Source organism: Branchiostoma floridae, chromosome 4 (assembly GCF_000003815.2).
Source record: "Branchiostoma floridae strain S238N-H82 chromosome 4, Bfl_VNyyK, whole genome shotgun sequence".
NCBI lineage: Eukaryota > Metazoa > Chordata > Leptocardii > Amphioxiformes > Branchiostomatidae > Branchiostoma > Branchiostoma floridae.
In genome coordinates this window covers 11524820-11544156 of record NC_049982.1, presented here as the reverse complement: position 1 = coordinate 11544156, position 19337 = coordinate 11524820, and the positions used below count along the sequence as shown (strand labels likewise).

The 19337-nt window shown below is 43.9% G+C and overlaps 2 protein-coding genes across 4 annotated transcripts in view; both read right to left on the bottom strand.

The window, feature by feature from the left end:
* LOC118415029 (matrix metalloproteinase-21-like) overlaps positions 1 to 8058 on the bottom strand; it is a 30896-nt gene extending 22838 nt beyond the window's left edge. The window contains exon 1 of one of the 2 annotated variants that reach the window (XM_035819406.1): positions 7963 to 8058. The gene's annotated coding sequence lies outside the window, so the exon portion shown is untranslated. Of the gene's footprint in view, positions 1 to 2298; positions 2900 to 7962 lie in introns of those variants that run through there. The other variant, XM_035819401.1, reaches the window with a different exon arrangement.
* Positions 8059 to 11320: 3262 nt separating this feature from the next.
* The window catches only part of LOC118415031 (uroporphyrinogen-III synthase-like), a 45742-nt gene continuing 37725 nt past the window's right edge, over positions 11321 to 19337 (bottom strand). Inside the window, exon 9 of one of the 2 annotated variants that reach the window (XM_035819409.1) lies at positions 11321 to 14263. In XM_035819409.1, coding sequence (XP_035675302.1) covers positions 14117 to 14263 — 147 coding nt within the window. In that variant the 3' untranslated portion in view covers positions 11321 to 14116. The remainder of the gene's footprint in view (positions 14264 to 19337) is intronic. The other variant, XR_004831057.1, reaches the window with a different exon arrangement.

Sequence of the window (19337 nt, the reverse complement as noted above, 5' to 3'; positions counted from 1 at the left end):
AAGCGCCCAGACTCCTCCGTGTCCACTTTTCCGCCAGCCTGACCCCTTTCCCCACAAGCGAGGACTCTCTCTGGACGCTAATGGCCGCCCTACTTTACCGTGTAGTCTCTGTAGTACCTGTCAACTTGACACCGAGATTTAAGAAAACATGAAGCTACCAGCCTGACGAGTCACAGAGGAGCGGGACGACCGTGTGGGAACGTATGCGTATATCATCACATTACACAGTACCAATGGAACAGGGACTTTCGAAACACCTCTGTACTCTTACATTGTAATGGGAAATTAGAAAGTACTTACTGTGTCTTACAAAAGTAACAATGTTAAGGGTTTGAGCAAAACTGTGCCTGATATCATATAACTTGGATGCTCTTTGATATAACGTTCTCTCGGGCGACAAGAGAAACTTTGCAAACAGGGAACATTGCAAAGTTGGCGTGTACACATTTTAAGCCGCCTGTCCGCGGTAGTGAACCGTTAAACAATTTAGACAGACGTCAGCGCTACAAATCCCGGTGTGAAAGACCAGCCGTGGAGGTGAGGGGAGGGAGGTGAACGCACTTTGTATCCAGATGAACCCTATCCACCAGACAGAACACCACACCATGCGGGTCGCCAACCAAGCAGTAGCCAATCCATTATAGAGCAACTGGGCAGAAATAAAACGCTTATGAACCCAAGACCCTGTCTTCAACATTTAAAAATACCCATGGTTCTGCTGACCAAGCGTACAGTATTTTGACGTTGCGGAAAGTGTTGCAGTGAAGGCGCAGCTGAGCTTGATTATGTCTCGGTCTTGGTGGGTGATACCTTACACATGTAGTACTGAATCGATGTATACGCCACCACCGTTTCATATCGGTGCATGTTACGTGGGAAACGATTTGGCAATTCAACACAGACAAGGTGCTGTAATCAGATTACAGTTATTACAGTGGTCGGGTCCTGCTCTGGGCTTGGCTAATGCCTGGTATACGGAGGGCGCAGAATGACTAACTAGTCTGCGTGTGGTGTTATCGTGGTGTGGTGATAGCAATAATCTCCTTTTTTTTGACGACAAGTAATGGCCGGAATGATTAATGTGACAATGATGCAGTCTTCACTTGGCTGCCAGTCTGTCATCAGCCCACATATCATCTGTAATGTCTGTCAACACGCGACGTCGTGCGGTATTGTAGCAGAAACAAAGCATGTAGTGTCGGCGGAACTTGGAGTAGGAAAAAAAAACGGTCACGGTGCTTGTGGGATTCCCGAAACGATGTTTTGCAAAGAGGGGCTTGGATGGAAAGCCCACAGAGCTGCTTTTGATCGTTAATGGAGTTGCGAAAAGCCCTGGCAATCAGCCGGTCACAGCTTCCGGTTGACCGTACTTTTTCACTAAGGTAATCCAATCACTTTACTGCAATTATACTGCGCCTAGACCCGCGGGCACTGGCAAGATTAAAGATCTGTTCGCACGAAGAGAACCAGTCTCAAGCAGCAAGAGGGTCCGTATTGCCGCTGGCAGCCTTCTCTTCAAACGGCGATCTGACGGACGGACCAACTTTTAACCTCACTTTACAAGGCGAGGTAAAACTACGCAGCCAGAGCTACATGTAAATATTATCACACACACGACAAGGAGGGCAGAGGACGTATAAATACAAGCAGTTAGCGAAATTCCTACTTTCTGAAAGCTTCCGTTTGTTCTCGACCAATGCCAATGTTCTATCACCCCAAAGTACATGCTATCACCAGGAAAGACTGCCATATCTCGGTGGTAAGCCGCGAAGCTCTCTGAGGTAAAGGCCCTGCCTCTGTTGGAGGAAAAGCTAGCAGCTAGCTATATGTGAACTATGGGCCTGTTGGACTTATTGATCAAATGGGGCCGGCTCGCTTGTTCTTAAGGGTGCCCAGCAGCGCTTGGCACGGGGAATGGCCTATTTGGACGGCGTTCATGGCCCCTGCATGTAGCGGGCACGGGTTGAGAGGGCAGCCGAGGAAATGTGAGGAGGAAGTGCCGGAAGACAAAGAACACAACATGGAAGTCGGCATTCCACCTAAATGACACATATACTATAGGCCGGGTGACTGTAAAGGTATGAAGAAGGGCGTATTTCACCTACACGCCAATTCGCGAGAAATATAGTGGACAGGTAATATCATAATCTAAATCACCAACCAGCATTAACGTACTGGAATTAAGGTGGGGGTTTTCCTGTAGACATGTTCATCGGTAATTACAAACACAAACAAAAACGATTCACCTATGTTACCCCATGATACTATCTTGGCCTTGTGTAATCATCCAAGTCGTACCTGTTGTCGGTGAATTATCTGCGCCAACACCTTGCTTGATAACTACAGATGAGGGCTTCTTGGCTGCTTAATCTGCGTCTTTTGTCCGCTTCTTGTCGTCCACGAACTCAGTTCAGTTCAGTTCAGATGAGTGGGCACGCGGAAGTGGGTACTCCCTTCACTGGATCCCAGACTGCTGCCCTTTTTTAGTCCAACTCGCCCGATTGGAGGTTCCTGGTACAGGACTCGAAATTTTTCGCCCGACAAAAGGAGTAGGATGAGGCAGGTGGCACCTGAAACTGGCTGGTGTCCAGACAACCAACGTCAGACGACAGACATAGCTATTCTACCATGTCGCACTGCGCGAACCCTACCAGGCAGGCTCCTCCTGTACTACCACTCTTTATAAACAGGGGCCTGACGTGTGCAGGAAATCGTGTCACTTCCGAGGCGATCATGTCGCTTGTGCTCGGCAAGGCCATGCGCCTGCCGCCGGGCCTGTCATCCGAGAAGTCCCAACCACTCCAAGGGCCGTGCTGGTTGGACCGCGCTCGCTGCCCACGGCCCGCCTCCCTGGGAAAATATGCTTTGAGGTTGGGCTAATTTTGAAGAGAAGTCGTCGGATTAACAATGCATGTGTAGAACATCACAGCATCAGAGCTAAGAAAACATGCTGCTCTGATTCAGACTAGGGACAAGCGTGCGGTATGTGTTCGCGGCGGGATTTGTACAACATGTGGGGAAGTGGCATGTAGCGAGCGGCACAATGTAAAGGGCCTTAAAATTGACCTGCACAAGACGTATGAGTGGGATTGTCTTGATTTGTTTTCCTTATTGCAACAACTCTTTGGCAGAGGTTTGGGTGCGCAAGGCTCAACATTTCCTCTCAAGTGATCCTCGACCACGCGTGAGCTGAGACCAATGCCCCTTCCACGCTCCACTTGTTACAAAAATAATGGCAAAATAAACACCACTTTCAGAGTTATACATGAGACCGCAAAAAGAAGTAAATTAATTAGTAATCGATAGTGCGTCACAAGAAGTCACGTAGCAGGCGGGAGGGCAGAGGTCAATGGGAAAAGTCGGTCCACGAGGGGTGGTCGATCATAGCGCTATCTACATGCCAAGTGCCCGCGCCCGGGCACGTTGGGAAGGGGGGGTAAATCACTGAGAAAGCTTGGCTCGTGTATTTTCTTTCATTTCGATGTGCTGGGATCTCGTGTTCCCGGCGGGACCAGTGGACTCAGGGCATCAGCATACCGTAACGCCAGCTATAGGGATTCGCCCTTCGGCCTAATTTCACAGAAACTCCAGTGACTTTTGCTGTTCTTTGTACGCTTAACCCCCGCGAGGCAGCTGGTCTGGATCAATCAGAACTAAGTCTCACGCGCTCAATGGCGCGAAGAACAACGGACTTTTCCTCCAAATCCCAAAGTTCTATAGATTCTGACAGCACCCATCTTTCTTCTCCCTTCCCCCCCTGACCAGTGTATCGAGCAACGAACCATGGGATAGCCAAACGACAGGTGTACAGCTCCAAATCCGGCGCGATCCCGGATCCGAACCAAGTTTAGAACATCCGGGTCGATCAGGCGACATTTGTACGCCGCTTTCTCTTACGGGTTCTCGAGGTCGACTTAAACAGAAAATCTCCAGTCTGTTTATTTTCCCTGCTCCTCTTGCAGTTTCCATTACCCACAGAGCTGATGAAGTAATTGGCACACACAGGTCGGTTCTTCTCGTCCGAAAACCGAATTCGACCGGCTAAGGTCGGCCACGTGAACAACAGATACACACAACTTCCATCTCCGGGTGGCACGCTGTTGATACGTTGGGACATTAAGGGGGTTGTATTTGTACACTTGTGTAAACCAGATGGAATTCGGTACAAAAACCAAGGTTGTGAAAATAAGACTCAAAATGGGAAGACGAAAAACTTCTGGAAAGTTCACATCAACCAACCTCTCGCGTGTCCCCGCGAGAGCTTGCCCGTACGCGCGTCTCTCCTGATGATTAAATAGAAAAGCGGGAGCATCATATCATAAATTGTCATGTTCGTATTCATGACTCAACTAAGTCGCTGTTGTGTTTCAAAAGGAACATCTGGTTCAAAAACATTGACACTCAAGTCTTGGCGCGTGATCATTTGTTTATGTTAAAAGACAGCCCAAACCTTCTTGTATCTCTGCAGCTCTTGCTAAGAAGTAAAACACCCGTAATGCACTTCAGTCTGAACTCATTCAATCAATACAGAAATTTTACTTTCATATTATGTGCCCAATTTGTTAGATGGAGATATAATATGTATATGTATATAATATGCATATACATATGATGTATAAATGAATACCATGGGGAAAAGGCCGGAAAGTTTCAAACATGGCTGCTGAGTAAAAACAAACAATAACTTAATGTAAAGCTAAGAATAGGCAGTGATAAATATATGCTATTTTGGGCTCGTAAGTGAAGGTAAAGAAACTTTTGACTAAGTAAGCAGACAGGTGAACAGGTGTCAGACAAACGATGCGTGCTTAAGTGGTACTGTCTTACAAGCATGCACATTCCGTGTACGCAAACGCCGGCGTCAAATTTAAGAACCAGGCGACGGCTGGCGACGGCCGCCTATTTGCCCAAGCCCTCACAAGTCTCGTCTTACGCTACACCGACGTGTCAAAACGTCACGTTACGCCCCGCAACTCGTGTCATCAAATTAGCTCTGTCGTGTCCGCCATTTGCAAGAGTTTAGCATGCAAATAACAAGTGGACAAAAGTGTGCGGTTAAAACAATAGCGGAAGTGTAGAGACGTCCTCTTCGATTTCAGTAACCATCTCTGATTGATACATCGGACCGGAAAACTTGTGTTTCCAAATTTACCTTTACAGCGCCGACTGTTTGTGTAAGTTATGTATACATTGTCCGACAAACATGTGGCCAGGAAACATGGATACTGTTACCATGCTTGGCGGAGCGTCAGACAAAAGTTCTATCTGACAGCTGTCTGTTAACGTTCTAAGAACGCAACTTAAGGGCACGCCTATCTACAACAAACTCACAGTATTCTGGACATGTATATGTTATTTTACTGAGCGGTATGTTGTTTTGTGATGTTATGTATGTTAACGGCACTCAACAAGGATTTCTAAAATGTAAACTGTCAAGGTATTTGTGGATCTTCATAAACTCAAATTCCAGTTTTCGTCTTAATCATGGTAGGTGCGTTTCTTTTTATTTTTGACCTGTATCAATGTCTATGACAACTATTATATTGATTATATGTACACAGAAGTACAAAATGAGCCTTCTATGCGCCACCACACTGCGACAGTTTCGATACCAGCGTCTAATCGGTTAGCTTGGTGCAACATCGTTGTCTACCATGTAACCTTTGTATTGTTGTGTACTAAGTGTTGTGTATTGTGTCATACGATAGACGAACTGTACCCAGCCCTTCGAGGTATGAATGTACAATAAAGTGATTTCATTTATTCATTGAGGATCTATTGTGCCACATCAGTACAAGTGTAGAGGCCGACTTTGTCTTTTACACAAGTGCTGTATGGGGGACCAGAGCCAGAATATGTACCTATCTATCTATATACGTACTGGTCAAAACCCCTTCGGGGTATCCCGACCAGTACCGTCTGACTATATCCAAAACAGGATCGGACTTTTGCCGTCCGTGCAGAATTCCTTCCTCATACTAGTACCAGGGCCAATAGTACACATGATTTTTCGATACCATCGCGTACTACCATTTCATTTTCGACACGTACGTTGTGAGATACTGTCTGATTCTGGTGCTAAAATTTACCTAATAGCTAAAGCGTCAACACTTTCTACGTTCTAAGAAGTACATGTACTAGTAAACGATACCACAATTTTTCCATTCTCTTTTTCCTTCTTTCTCCTTTGTTCGTTCCTTTATATATCTTCTTTCATTTCAACATTGTTTAAAATATCTATGTTGCTATCCCTGCTTATTTTCTTCATTTCTATCCAAGCCTTACTCCTCCTTATTTTAAATATTTTCGGAAAGCCAACTGCATCGTTAGTGTTTCATCTCAAGCTTATGGTGGCCTTACCGCAGAATTCCAAATTGACCCACTGACTTGCTCTGCCATCTAGAATAACGCCAAGGAAGTTGTTTTCGTCAAGATGTGAGAGAAGGGGGACTTATTGCATTTCATGATGAATTACATTCTATGGTCAGGTAGGAAGCGAACACCGATCAGGAAGAACAGAGAGGATTTCCGCCCACATTCGTTACTTTCCGTTCAGTAAAACGAACTCCAGACCTTCGCTCGTTTCAATCGTATCGTCTCATCACCTATTTCAAGACGGTTCTCACGTTTCAGATGAACCATTAACCATAATATTGCTTAATCTCAAAACTGCCCCCTCCACACTGCCAGAGCGTGTATCCATGACACACGTTGCTACCCTGCCATGCTATCAAAAAGCTACTAGATGCCACGATCCCTGCCGACGAGCTGTGACGTTTCTGTCACCGATGTCAGAGTTACGGGCTTTTCCAAGAAGTCACTCCTACTTTACGGTATCGTGGATATGTTGCTCTGTTTTTACTTCATTAGGAGGTATTCCAGTGACATTTTAAGTGACCGGTATGCCTATAGATAGACATAACACACGGGAGCGAAATCTCGGACGCTCAGGAGCTTCTAAGGAAGTCAAGACATCGCCCTGCCCCTTTCCTTTATGTAACTTTGTATTCTCAAAACTTCTTAAGAAGAAAAAAGATAGTTCAAAACATATCTGTCATTCCTTGTACTTTTAGAGGCTTATTATATCAGATATCAATAGGGACTGACTTAGTGTTCTTTCCATAAATAGTCCGGAATCTAAAGTTAACTGGATTATGGAGATGACCTGTCTATAGACTTTGCGCCCTTAGTAGCTTCAGGATCGGGGTGTACGCATCCTGTTTTCTGAGAAAAAAAAGGTTCAGTATACATGTACTTTGTCCGGTATTCTGGTAGCCACGCAAAACTAAACCACATTTGATTTCATTAGGTGGACAGCATCATTGGGGCATAACTAAGAAGAACCTCGAACTGACGCTGCTGTGAGTTGTACCCAACACTCAACCTTCTCACCTTTGTAAAAAAAGGGAGACAATCCCGTGTAAAAATGGACTGTTTGGGCGCATTTTTCATACCTATCTTACGCCAGTGAACGGATTTCTAACATGTTTCTTGACAGTCAAAGACATCCTCTGCTGACTGTCCCACGTGTAAGAGACCGTCAGCAGAGGATGTCTCTCTGTCCGTGTCCTATCCGACAGGTGCAGCATCGTTGGAAGCTGGGATCATAATGGCTACGGTTGTCCAATTATCGGATTATATCATTTGTAACCACCCGCCCTACATCTAGTGCTAAACCTTGGTGCAGGATTTCTCCATCTGTAGTCAATAAGCAGGCCATGTGGATAGTTACACAGCACTCTGGTAGCGCCGGTGGCGAGAGATTGCCGGGCCAGAGGTCGCCCGAATTCCCACGGACTCACGTTCTATACATCCGGCGGTACCTGTTTCCCTCCGCACACCAAAACAACACGGGCTTCATTTGTTCTCCAGTCTAGCGCCGTCGGCAAGCTCATTTGACACTAATCGAACTCTCATTAAAGTCCATCACTAGTCGGGAGGTAATAAAACTTTTTCACTCACCTGATAAAAGACTGAATGGCGGTTTCGTAGAGAGAGCTCGCGACCACTCCTGACTCAAACAAAAGTTGAGCAAACAACCCGAGCTGTCCACTCAACGGGGGTGAAGTATCTTTCCACTGTCAACCACGATCTCTAACTCAAATATTTATCGCAGTAACCAAGATATTCAATTATCAGAGCTAATTCTCCGGGACCCTTTGTATATCTTGCAATTACGGGCATTAAGATTCAATTTAGATTGTGTGAGTGAGAGCGGAGATGGCAGAGTGTGCGAGTGTGAGACATTGTGAGGTAAGAGTGACGGTTGGGTCGGACTGCATCTACGGTACAGGACAGGAGTAGACTCGGGTTGCATGTTATATACCTGTATCAGGAAGAACCTCAGGGGCGGCGTTTCGGAAGTCCCAAATCATGATGGAAGAGAAAGATAAGAAAAGTGCTTGCGCCGCGAAGTGTTGCCACCATATCTAAGGAACCGTGGCACGGTGTTGTGAGGAGTTTGTATACTTTAGTACACTGTTGTCAGGCTGCGGGGAGCGCTCCCGTCACAAACACACCTACATTTCGACCAAAAGTACATCACGTAATGGGCGACAATGACGGAAGACAAAGGAGCTCAGCCAAGCAAGACGCCGGACGCCTTGCAAGAACACGAGAGGCGCATATCCCAAGTGATCTCAAGACATCCTGCGCGCCCTGTCACTGCAAAAATGTGGCCCGGTACTTTTGCCCACCTTGCCTTGTTTGTCCAAAGGTTTTCGGCGTAGTCCCTACAAACAACGATCGAGTAAGAGAACCCCCCATTTGTAGACAAACACGGATAAAAATTCCTGCGTTTTCTACCCTGTCTGTTAGTCAGGCATGGCCGACCATCGGCCCAATACGTGTGCCTTCCTATTGACAACGTCTGAAGTACTTATACGCCTCAACGCTACGACGGAATTGCCCCGCCCTAAGCCCCGAAAACTTTCCTTGATATGGAAAAAAAGACAACAAAGTATACTTTCCCGAAACTAATCACAGAAGGGTCGTAACTCTTCGGGGAATTCCTGTCCAGTATGTCCAAAATGTATTTTCTTAAAACTGTCCCTGTTCCAATAAAGAATGGACCGTCTTGCCGTGTAGTGTTTGCTGGACCACACGATTGAACCGAAGGATTATCCCTCTTATGGAGCAGAACAATGCATTTTCAACATTTTTGGCAAGTTTCTGGAGAAAATCCTCACGTGGAGAGCCTCCGAGCCGATAACGATCGAGGCTCCCTCGCCAGGCTGTGGTGTCGTGTACAGAGGGAAGAACGTTCGAGAACGGAACTTCGGGATTAGCTTCGTATGCTCATCGACAACATGATGAGTGACATAGATCGACTATCAGGACCACAACCTTAAAAAAAAAGTATTTTTACAATGAAGTACGTGATTGACGCCATAGTTAGAACTTTGTTCATTTTATTCAATTTATATGTTTATGCTTTTACCTTCTATACATACCTGACCAGAATCTGAAGAACATTACCATGATCAGGAAGTTTTTGAACATCTCTCCAGCTTCTAAAATCAGTCATGGCTAACACTCATTCACTACCCCTAAATTTCGTCTTATTTTCTTCGCTCAGTGGATTTGCAAATTTAGTATTATAATCAGAAGATGCTTTTTCGCAGTTGTAGCTACTCACTGACATGCTTGTGACACATGCTCTCAGAACTAGCGAAAAACGACTATCCCATGAAACATTCAGTAAATATTGAGTTTATTTTAAGGAAGTCAAAGTGGATTACCATATTTTCTGACACCTATAGAAGGTTACCCAAGTTCAATGCCCTTAAGGTCAGCACAGATACCAGTCAGGTTATGATGGACGACAAAACGGTCTTCGTCAGACTGACTGACGTACGGACACCACACTGCTGCACGTCTTATACAAGTTGAACCAAAACTTTTCATGAAAAGGCACTACTGATTTGAAAGTTTTGATCAAAGCAATGGCTTTATAACGTTTTTGATCCTTGCAAGCAATAGTTTTTCTACAAGAAAAAGCAGCGGAAAATAACACACGCCCCTGTTTGCGGCTGTTTCACGTTAAGTCCCTATGTAGCATGAAAAATGGAGCATGGAATTTCTATATAGTATTTGCCATTATTCTGTTCAGCATAACGTCCTTGAACTACCAATATTTTCTGCACCGTGACCATCTCGCCTCTGCCCGGGTGGCAGTGCGCCTCTGAGCCCCCAGACAAAACATCTACGGGCGAAGCAGCGGGACCACGCCACCAGGACTATTAGGGGTGAAAAATGAGAGCGTGGATCAGTTCCCACTCTCAACACCACGGCTAATGATGCAGGCTATATGACAAAACAGCCGCTGTCCATCCCTTCTTAATGACACCGCGACGCTCCGTGCCTTTGATGAAGAATCATCACAAGCAAGGCTGACATTTTGTGTGTTTTGAAGGGCACTCAAAGTCAAGTTCGTGGCGGATTTGAAAGGCCATATCTCGGTGTGTATTTGCCAAGACAACCCCATAACAGCTATTAAGAAGGGTTTTTGAGTAAAGAAGTAGCATCTTAAAGATGAAGTGCTTTGCCTGATATCTCTGGCCAATGAAAGATGGGTTGCACACGGTGTACTTTGCTTTGGAGACGAACTTTACTACATCCTGAGGTATTTCACCTCATCATTCTTTAAGGTCATCCTCTTCTCTGCCTGAGTCCAAGGAGATGCAGACATCATACAGGCTAAACTTACCGTTTATACAACTACGCCATGCATGGTAATGGCAGGAGTTTTATGATAATAGAAATTTTGATGAAAGAGGGAATTCTTTCAAGGTATAGATCTGTAACTGAAATGCTTCATGCAACTTTTATGTCAGATATTGAGCTTGAGTTGAGGGAAAGAAGACTCTCCACCTGTTTACTAAAAATTGTATTTTTAGCTCAGAGGTATTTGATAGTTGTCAATATACATTGATAACTGGCATATGTTGACATACGTCACTGTCTTCCTACAGTGATGACAAAACATGAAAATACGTCATGAACAAGTGTTGATTATGTGGATTACCTATTTACTATACACAATAGGGCACAATTCTGTGACCTTCTTTTGAATAATGAAATTGTCCAAATATTGTTCTTATTGTTGCCAAGGAAGGCTTGTCTGATTTGTGCTAATCACTAAGCTTCAAATGCCTCTCTGCTATTTCAATATGTATAATTTATGTCTAATACTTTCATGTATCAGCAGAGATTTCATTTCCTCATACCTGAGGTATACTCTACTTTAGCTATCTCTTCAGGTGCATCTTACTTTAGTGCAGGCTATCAAAATATCTGACATTAAGTCATGACAAACACCTTGTTCTTAAAAAAATGTTCCTTTATACATCAACATTTGTTATATAATACAATTTTTTCAATACATTAGTTGAAACACACCCACAGACTAGCTTAGAGTACACTTCGAAATTAGGGGGGTAGGTGCACACTCATACTGAACCCTCAGTATCAGCTACTTTCAGTGTTTTTTCCCTTCTACATTTGTTTGTACACTTGTGTGTGTGAGGAAATGCAACTAATGACAATGCTAGGATTTTATTCCATGATCATTTCCTTTGCTTTGTCAGCTCACGACTTGTCGTGCAATTACCACCACACCCAGATGTACATGTAAATACAACAGACTCCTAAAGAGCTATATTTAACCATGATGACGTCCAGAACTCTCCACCCATCCGCAGTTTCTCCAAAATTACCGCTCATCCGAGAAATTGCCGACTTTTGTACATACCAGGCCTGAATGGGTCGGCAGGAAATTACCCGTCTTCAGTGACATGTCAGATTACGGCGTGTTCCCAAACTACATTGTGAGAATTGTTGACATACCAGGTGGGCCAACAGGTGTGCTGGGGTCCCACCTGCTTTCCTCTCCTCCTCTCCAGGTACATAAAGGACAGATTTTATGGGTGTCTGAGTGTACTCTCAACTCAAACATATCCTAAAAACATGCAAATTTCTACATAAACGTGAACTAAATTTGATGTACACTTGTAATTGAGGGAATGAATAAAAACAAATACTGTCTTGTTGTTAGGAACATTCAGTGTTGTAACATCAGTCGAGACATCAACAGTAACAGTTGACACTATCAGGAAAGAATGTTCACTATCTTAACCTGTGTCATCAATGTTGTTATATCATCCTCATACAGTCTGCTTGGACTAATCATGTGAACAGGTATTAGCATACTTGTAATTCTGGAGATGTATATCTGTGACGCACATGTATTCAGGATGGGTTGAGGGGTACCACAGTTGTCTCTTAGTGACATAAATAAGGGTCTACATGCCTTTTTCTGCAACTACTTTTTATTCACCATTAATCATTGCTGCTCGCTCCAATTCAACATTAAACGTTGTTGATAAATTATTAATGAAATGTCATTGGTTGATTTAATTCTACTTAACCGGCTATTAGTTATCCTGAACTCATTGTTAAAAGTGTTATAGAGAAAGGAATTCTTCATATAGCATGACCCAATGGCAGAATATAATGGAACAATCCAAAGAACTCCTTCCAAATAACAGTGAGTTTATCTTAAAGCATTGTCTGCCCACCTTGATTAATCATTATTAAAGCATTGCCAGGATCTCCCCATGCAGACCCTCACGTAATATTTCTATGCTTTCACTTTGCAGTATTTTGGAGGCAGGAGAAACTAACGTGTATTTTACAGGAGAGGATGGTTGTAACTTACAATCCTCCTCTCCTCTACAATACACTGCTCTCCACCACTGGTAGGAATGATACATGAGATAAAGAACAACACATGGCATCCTGGGACTTAGTGCAAAAGATAACAACACCACAAGGGAAGGCATGCCTCTGGTGGACGCAAAAAAACCTACAGGGCAAATTCTCCTACTTTTCTGCGCTTCTCGAAGAGGAAGCCACAAAGGAGATCTGTTAAACTCTGCGTCCTTGGAGAATGAAGTTCGGTACTGCGACTACAATCCTTTGTCTTTCACAAGCTGACAGACGCCACACAGGGCAAATCCTTCACAGCAAGCTGCTCTTTCCTGTACACATGTTTACCTCAAGTAGTCTTCCAAGGAGAGGCAGAAACAGCTCAGTCAAGTTCAATCCCAGAGCTGCAGCCGAAACGGTACACCAAAGAGCCGACCAGAGTTCATCGGGGTAGGCTACCAGGAATACCCACGTATTAGGGCACCTAATGCCTCTAACTCCTCGGGAATTTCTCTCTATCAAGGTGCAATCAGATCCGCTGTTTTACATTGCAGCGGGGATTGGAGGATGCCAGAGAAAGCCAGTAAATGTGGAGGAGCTCTGTCTCATTCTGCAGGGAGCTCTCACAGCTTCTACTTTGCTTTGATGTTACCTAAAACAACTATCTCACTTCTTGAAAATTCTGGGACCGACAAAGAAAGATGCCTGCTATATCTTTAGATGCCTGCTATATCTTTACTTGAGGCATAGGCCATTTTCTAATGATCATATACTGATTCCTTTCAGACCGGGTTTATGACACCTTAAAGAACAATCAGACATTGAGTCGACAAAAGGAAAACATATAAGTTTATATGAAGAGGGGTTAGGCCAAGGGTCTGCATGGGGGGATCCTAGAAACAGTTATCATTAAATTTTAGAGGACCGACAATGCTTAATGTTAAATTCAGGAAATGTCAATACTTATCGGTACATTGACTTATTCTTACAAAAGGTTTCCACTGTATTCACGGGGTGTCCAGCAAAACTCGGCTGTGATTCACGCCGACACAACCAGGTGCTTCATTGTGACTTTGAGGAAATATGGCTTTCCACTACATCATAGAAGAATCATGCATAATGTTGAATTCAGGATAACAAATAACATACAAAGTAGGGCAAAAGTGACAAATTATACTTCATGAGTAATTTACCAACAACTATTTATGCTGAATTTAACAGACTAGCTAATAATTAAGTACATTTAATTGTAAATACAAAATAAGTATTAAAATGTAGGCCCTCTAGGACCTACATGTATTTACATGCATCCATAATTTCATTCCTCTCATGGGGAGGCAGGTGTTCTCCTCCTGGGTGAAGAGTGTGAAGGCACTTGTCTGATCTAGAGTTATTAGAGGAGGGTTCCTCATGTGGGACCTTCGGTGGCCTGTGCAGCTATGGTAGCCTGGATCGCAGCCAGCAAGGCCTGTGGGTTGGGTTTCTCTGCTGTACAGGCTACGGACAGGCCAGCTGAGGTCATCGCCTCCGCTGTGGTGGGGCCGATGGCAGCAATCTGTGGTGCAAAAGGAGTACAGTTTTAATCACATGAAGAAGGTACAGTTCTGTATGGGATGTTCTAATATAAATGTGCAATGTAGATGTGGCTGTGTGCAGGAAGCAGTCTGAGAGTTGTCTTCAGCTGTAAAGTTTTTCTGTCTCACCAATTGCTTGGGAGCCCATGCTGATGAGTTTTGTTGCTAAATCAATCACGCTCTTAAATTGACAATTTCATGTCTGACTTTTTTCATTTCGAGTTCAGATTTTTTGCAACGTAAAATTTTCTCTGTCCCAACAAGCAAATCTATGTCCCAGGACAGAGGGAAAGGCCCTGAAGATAGCCCTGTTATGAAGTCTATCTTGCACTTAGTCTCCAAAAAAGATTTAGTCTTTTCCTTTGTGAACAAGTTTGGAAGGACAAGCTGTTCAGGAAGGCCCTTTGCAAAGCCATTATCAATCCTTCTGTACACAGCTGACATGAGATGACTTATATCTACAGTAACACACACATCCTGCCGCTGTCCCTGATTCTGTTCACGGAGCATCTAGGTCTAGGCCTTGGGCTAGGCTTAAAGCACGGGCACTTAAAACCCTAGTATGTGAACTGTGGGTGACCTCTCTACCCGCGCTCCACTCCTCCTTTACACAACCTGAATTTTTTCCTACTTGAGAGCGTGTAGCAGACAGGTAACACTTTAACAGCCGGATGCACTAATGAACACGATAATAGCCGACAGGACACATCCCCCTGGGAGACCGGGCCCTAGTGATGACATTCTGTGAGAACTATCATCCCCACTGTCCACACCCCGGTTATTGTATGATGGCACTCCCCAGCAAATTGGGACGTTTTCCTCCGGATTCTGTCCCTCAAATAAACAGTTATCAGTCACGTCTCCACTTGACTTTTGAAACCCAAGACCAAGTAGTCGGCAAACACTGCTTTGAAATCCAGCTGCTGAAAGGTGCTCTTAAAGCCGGTCATTTCATCCGATGATCAACAACTTAAGATCTTGAAGCACTTAATTTCCTTATCGCTGTTATCAGAGTAGCCTGCCCAGAAAAGGACCTGATGATTATAACAATTAGCATCATAAAGTACATCCAATAGATGCAATAGCAAGTAAACACCATATTTTGTTATTTGTTACAAGCGGCGGACGGAAGCGACGAATGTTGGCACAAAGGCGCGTGTCTCTGCGGCTTTCCTAACACGGCAGGGGGGGTAAATATTGTACGATAGCGGTGTGTGAACAGTACCAGTCCAACCTTCATGTACAAATATGGAGGGTCACAATGGGGGACAATATTTGGAGTGAAGTAGGAAGCTTGGCACACACAGAAATAAACAATAGATAATTCCACACAATCGGCAGATTGACTAGTCCTAATGGAGTCACCGATAGCGGAAAACCATCGGTTGATCAAAATCTCAGAAGAAAGAAGGCTTTCAAGTGCTGGAGCTGTGTACAGCCCAAGTGAAGAACCTTGGTGGGAATGGCAACAGGATAAATGCAGAGGTATTACGACTATTGAACTGTTCCGGTATAACGGCAAACAATTCTGAGACAATACATCAGAGGAACACTTACTCTGCAGGGTTTGTATGGTACGTAACCTGTATGCTGTGGAAGGAAAGAAGGAATGAAAGGTACTGACAGAGCAAGATGAACGAAAAGGTATAAAAAGAGTGAAAGTTACAAAAGGAAAAGAAACAGAAGGGAAAAACGCATTTTTAACAATGTGAACAATACATTTTCCACACAAACAAAGAGTATACTGTATTATACCAACAATTTGTAACAGTGGAGGAAGTGTGCACTGTGGTCACAGAGTACTGTATACACACAATGGCAGTTTCCTGAAGTACAGGTGTACAATAGGGTACCTGTCAAATCCACCTGCTAAACAGACTGGTATGAAATGTTTTTTTGGACAAATGCTTATGTTAGCTAGGTTGAATATCTTACTTTTCAGCCGCCATATTTCAACCTGCAAAAATGTTGTTAGCTTTGACGTCTCCAATTCTTAAGCTATCTGAAAAATTTGGCCTTTTCTTGATAAATTGCCACGTAGCTGCATATTCTGGTCATGTTAGAATGACAAACATTTTGGGACACAAATTTTTGCCCAACCCCAAGTGAAGACCACCTACATGTACCAACATTACGTTATGTAAGGTATGTGATGATTCAACATAACACTGTTTTGTTGTATGGCACTGACAAAAGCATGAAGATAGAATGGCATTTTATTCTGGCAGTGCATATACAGTGTGGTAGAAATATTTGATCACACGGATAAATGGGGTTCATAAATAGCCATTAGTTTCTGCCTCGTGCAACAGTGGTCTTGGTAGACAGGGGAAGTGTTTGATTGAGTGTGTCGTGATGAACATAAAATGTGCTGCCTCAATAGCATGGACCCACTGGACAGAGCTGGCTAGAATTGCGGAGTGAAGACCAGCCGACTGCTGCCACCTGCGTCACGGCCCCTACAGCATCAGAGACAAATAATTGCTACTACTTTCCATAGTGTCATTAATTGTAAGTCAGGTACACATATACAGATGATACCCCGTCCTACCCTGGAAACCAGACTGTTAGCAAGAGCCAGTAGAGAATCTGTTCGGCAGGCATGGAAGGTCTTCCCGAGGACCTTACATAGGGGATTTGTGTTACATAGGGGATTTGTAAGGCAGGGAATCTAGCTAATCAGCTCAGGCAAACTTATGGAAAAGACAGGTCTTTGGGAAGACCTGCTTTGGCTGCCGAACAGATTCTCTGCCGGCCCTGGCGAAGAGTCTGGTTTCCAGGGTACCCCTGCCCAAGCTGTACTGTCCAACTGAGCGACTAACATGGCGTTTATCTCTGTGTGGCCAGACCAAGTCGCCAGGGTTAAACAGTTTTGCCACTTCTGATCTGGATCAGGCCTCAGCAAACATTAGCCGTGGGGAACTCGGGGCAGGGTGGGAATGTGCTGGGGCCAAACTTACTCACTTTTGGTATGTGCAAATAACCTGAGACCTCTAGAGGCGAAAAGCCTGCTTTTCTCCATCGGTAGATAGCTTTTATGTCTTTCGTCCCGCGGTTACCGCGATACCTGTGACACAGCTATCAATTAGGCCAGTTTGTCAAACACGGCTTTAAAAGTTTCCCAGAGACATTTGGTGTGAATGCTGGGAATGGCTGGTACGGTAAATAATTTATCACCCAAGGATACAACATTCGTAAGCAAGCATTGCATTCAACTCGTGGTTCTAAGCATATTACTGTGAGATGGTGAGATGGCTCTTGGCACTATTTACGTGGTCCTCTGGAAAACCAATCGAGTGGCTGGGTCATATTTTAAAAAAGGGGGACAGCGCCCCAACACCATCACTAGGGCGTGACACACAAACATCCTCCAAACACTGCCAAAATACTCAGGTGCGCATTACAAGAAATATGTGAAACATGCTATAAACAGTGACTGGACAATTAGCTTGCTGGCTCACACTGGTCACCAAAGGCAACGAATGCAAGAACACCCAGGCGTGTCCTGCCAAGCTAAGCTGCAATTAAGTTGGAAAAAGTTGCAAACATGATTAGATCACGTTCCCACCCTATACAAACTCAAATCCTCACCTTTTTCAACAAGAAAGTAAAAACCATAATAAAGGAACAGCACTAAATCCACCAGGCTTAACACGGAATGTGGGATCGCTGGAAATGACATTCCATCGAAAAATGTCTGCGGTCAAACTACTCAGGCTGGAGGCATTCTTAATTCGTAAAAAAAAAATGTGCTATGTCCAATGTCCAATACATAGAATTCTCATAAGATATGTTAATGTATCAGTCCACATATCTCGAAAACTAATATATCATACACAGTGCTACATACGATATGTTATGAAGAATTTGATTTCTGTCACTACACTCATTGCCTTCATTCCATTTCCTCTGAAAATTATATTAGGTTTACTAGTGTTTTTTTTCTGACCCAAAACCTGATTCTTCGTCTTCAGCAGACTCCTTTCCTTTTCTTTAGTGATTCACAACATCTCGAAATCGGTAATCCCTTCAAAATTCCTTTTATTATATTAAAAACCTGCTTTTTGCCAATATATGTACAAAAATCACTTAAACCATTCATTATTTCTCTCAGCATCCAAGACTGAGGCTATGGAATACTGGTAGATCCATGATTTGGGCCAGGACAGCACTTGAGAAAACAAGGCATGCTGGGAGGCAGAACTAGCTGTGTATGCAAATCCATTATGGTAGTCACAGGTTGCCCATGTTAGTACAGACCACTTCCAATGAAACAGCACTGATCAGACTGAGTCCAGACATAACAAGAAATGCCCCACAGTTAGCAAACGGGGTGGTCCAACAAAGTAACCCACAAAGTTATGTATGTCTGTTGCTTGTTTTCAGGATGTACAATATCTGCAAGTCATCCTGACATCTCAAAAGCACACAGACATGCATATGAACATATACCCAGCATCACACCATCATCAAATTGCCCGTCACTGACAATGCACATTTATGTCCCTTCTGATGAACTGCTACTTCTATAATGTTTATCTACATAAAAAGTGACAATGTTTGGCAGTAATTGTGTCATGGCCATCATTTCCTAACTACAATACTGCAGAAGAGGCTTCACTCGGGAGTACAATGCAAGAAATTTGGAAGGATTAACATCCACGGTCTATACTGGAACAGTTACAGAATATGGTAACTTTTCTCAGTAGCCTAACCTCGGCAGGAAAAATAGACAGATTGGTCTGGGCAGGGAAACACCAGGGAGTTTGGAAGAGGGACAGGACTGAAAGGAGGGTCATCCCGCAGAGCCTGGACTTCATTAGGATCCTGCTGAATTCCAAGGAGAAGTACAAATTATTTGACAGGCTGCTATTCGGACCAATCTACAAAGCTACAAACAAAATGGATGGGGTAGGGAGAGGAAAACAGATGCACAGTTTCAAAGGAGAGTGATTTGCTACCTTGAAATATAAGCAGAGGGCTTTACCAGCACCACAAACTTCCATTTGGTAATGTTAATTCTACCCTTTCTTTTCAACATACAAGGTATATTTC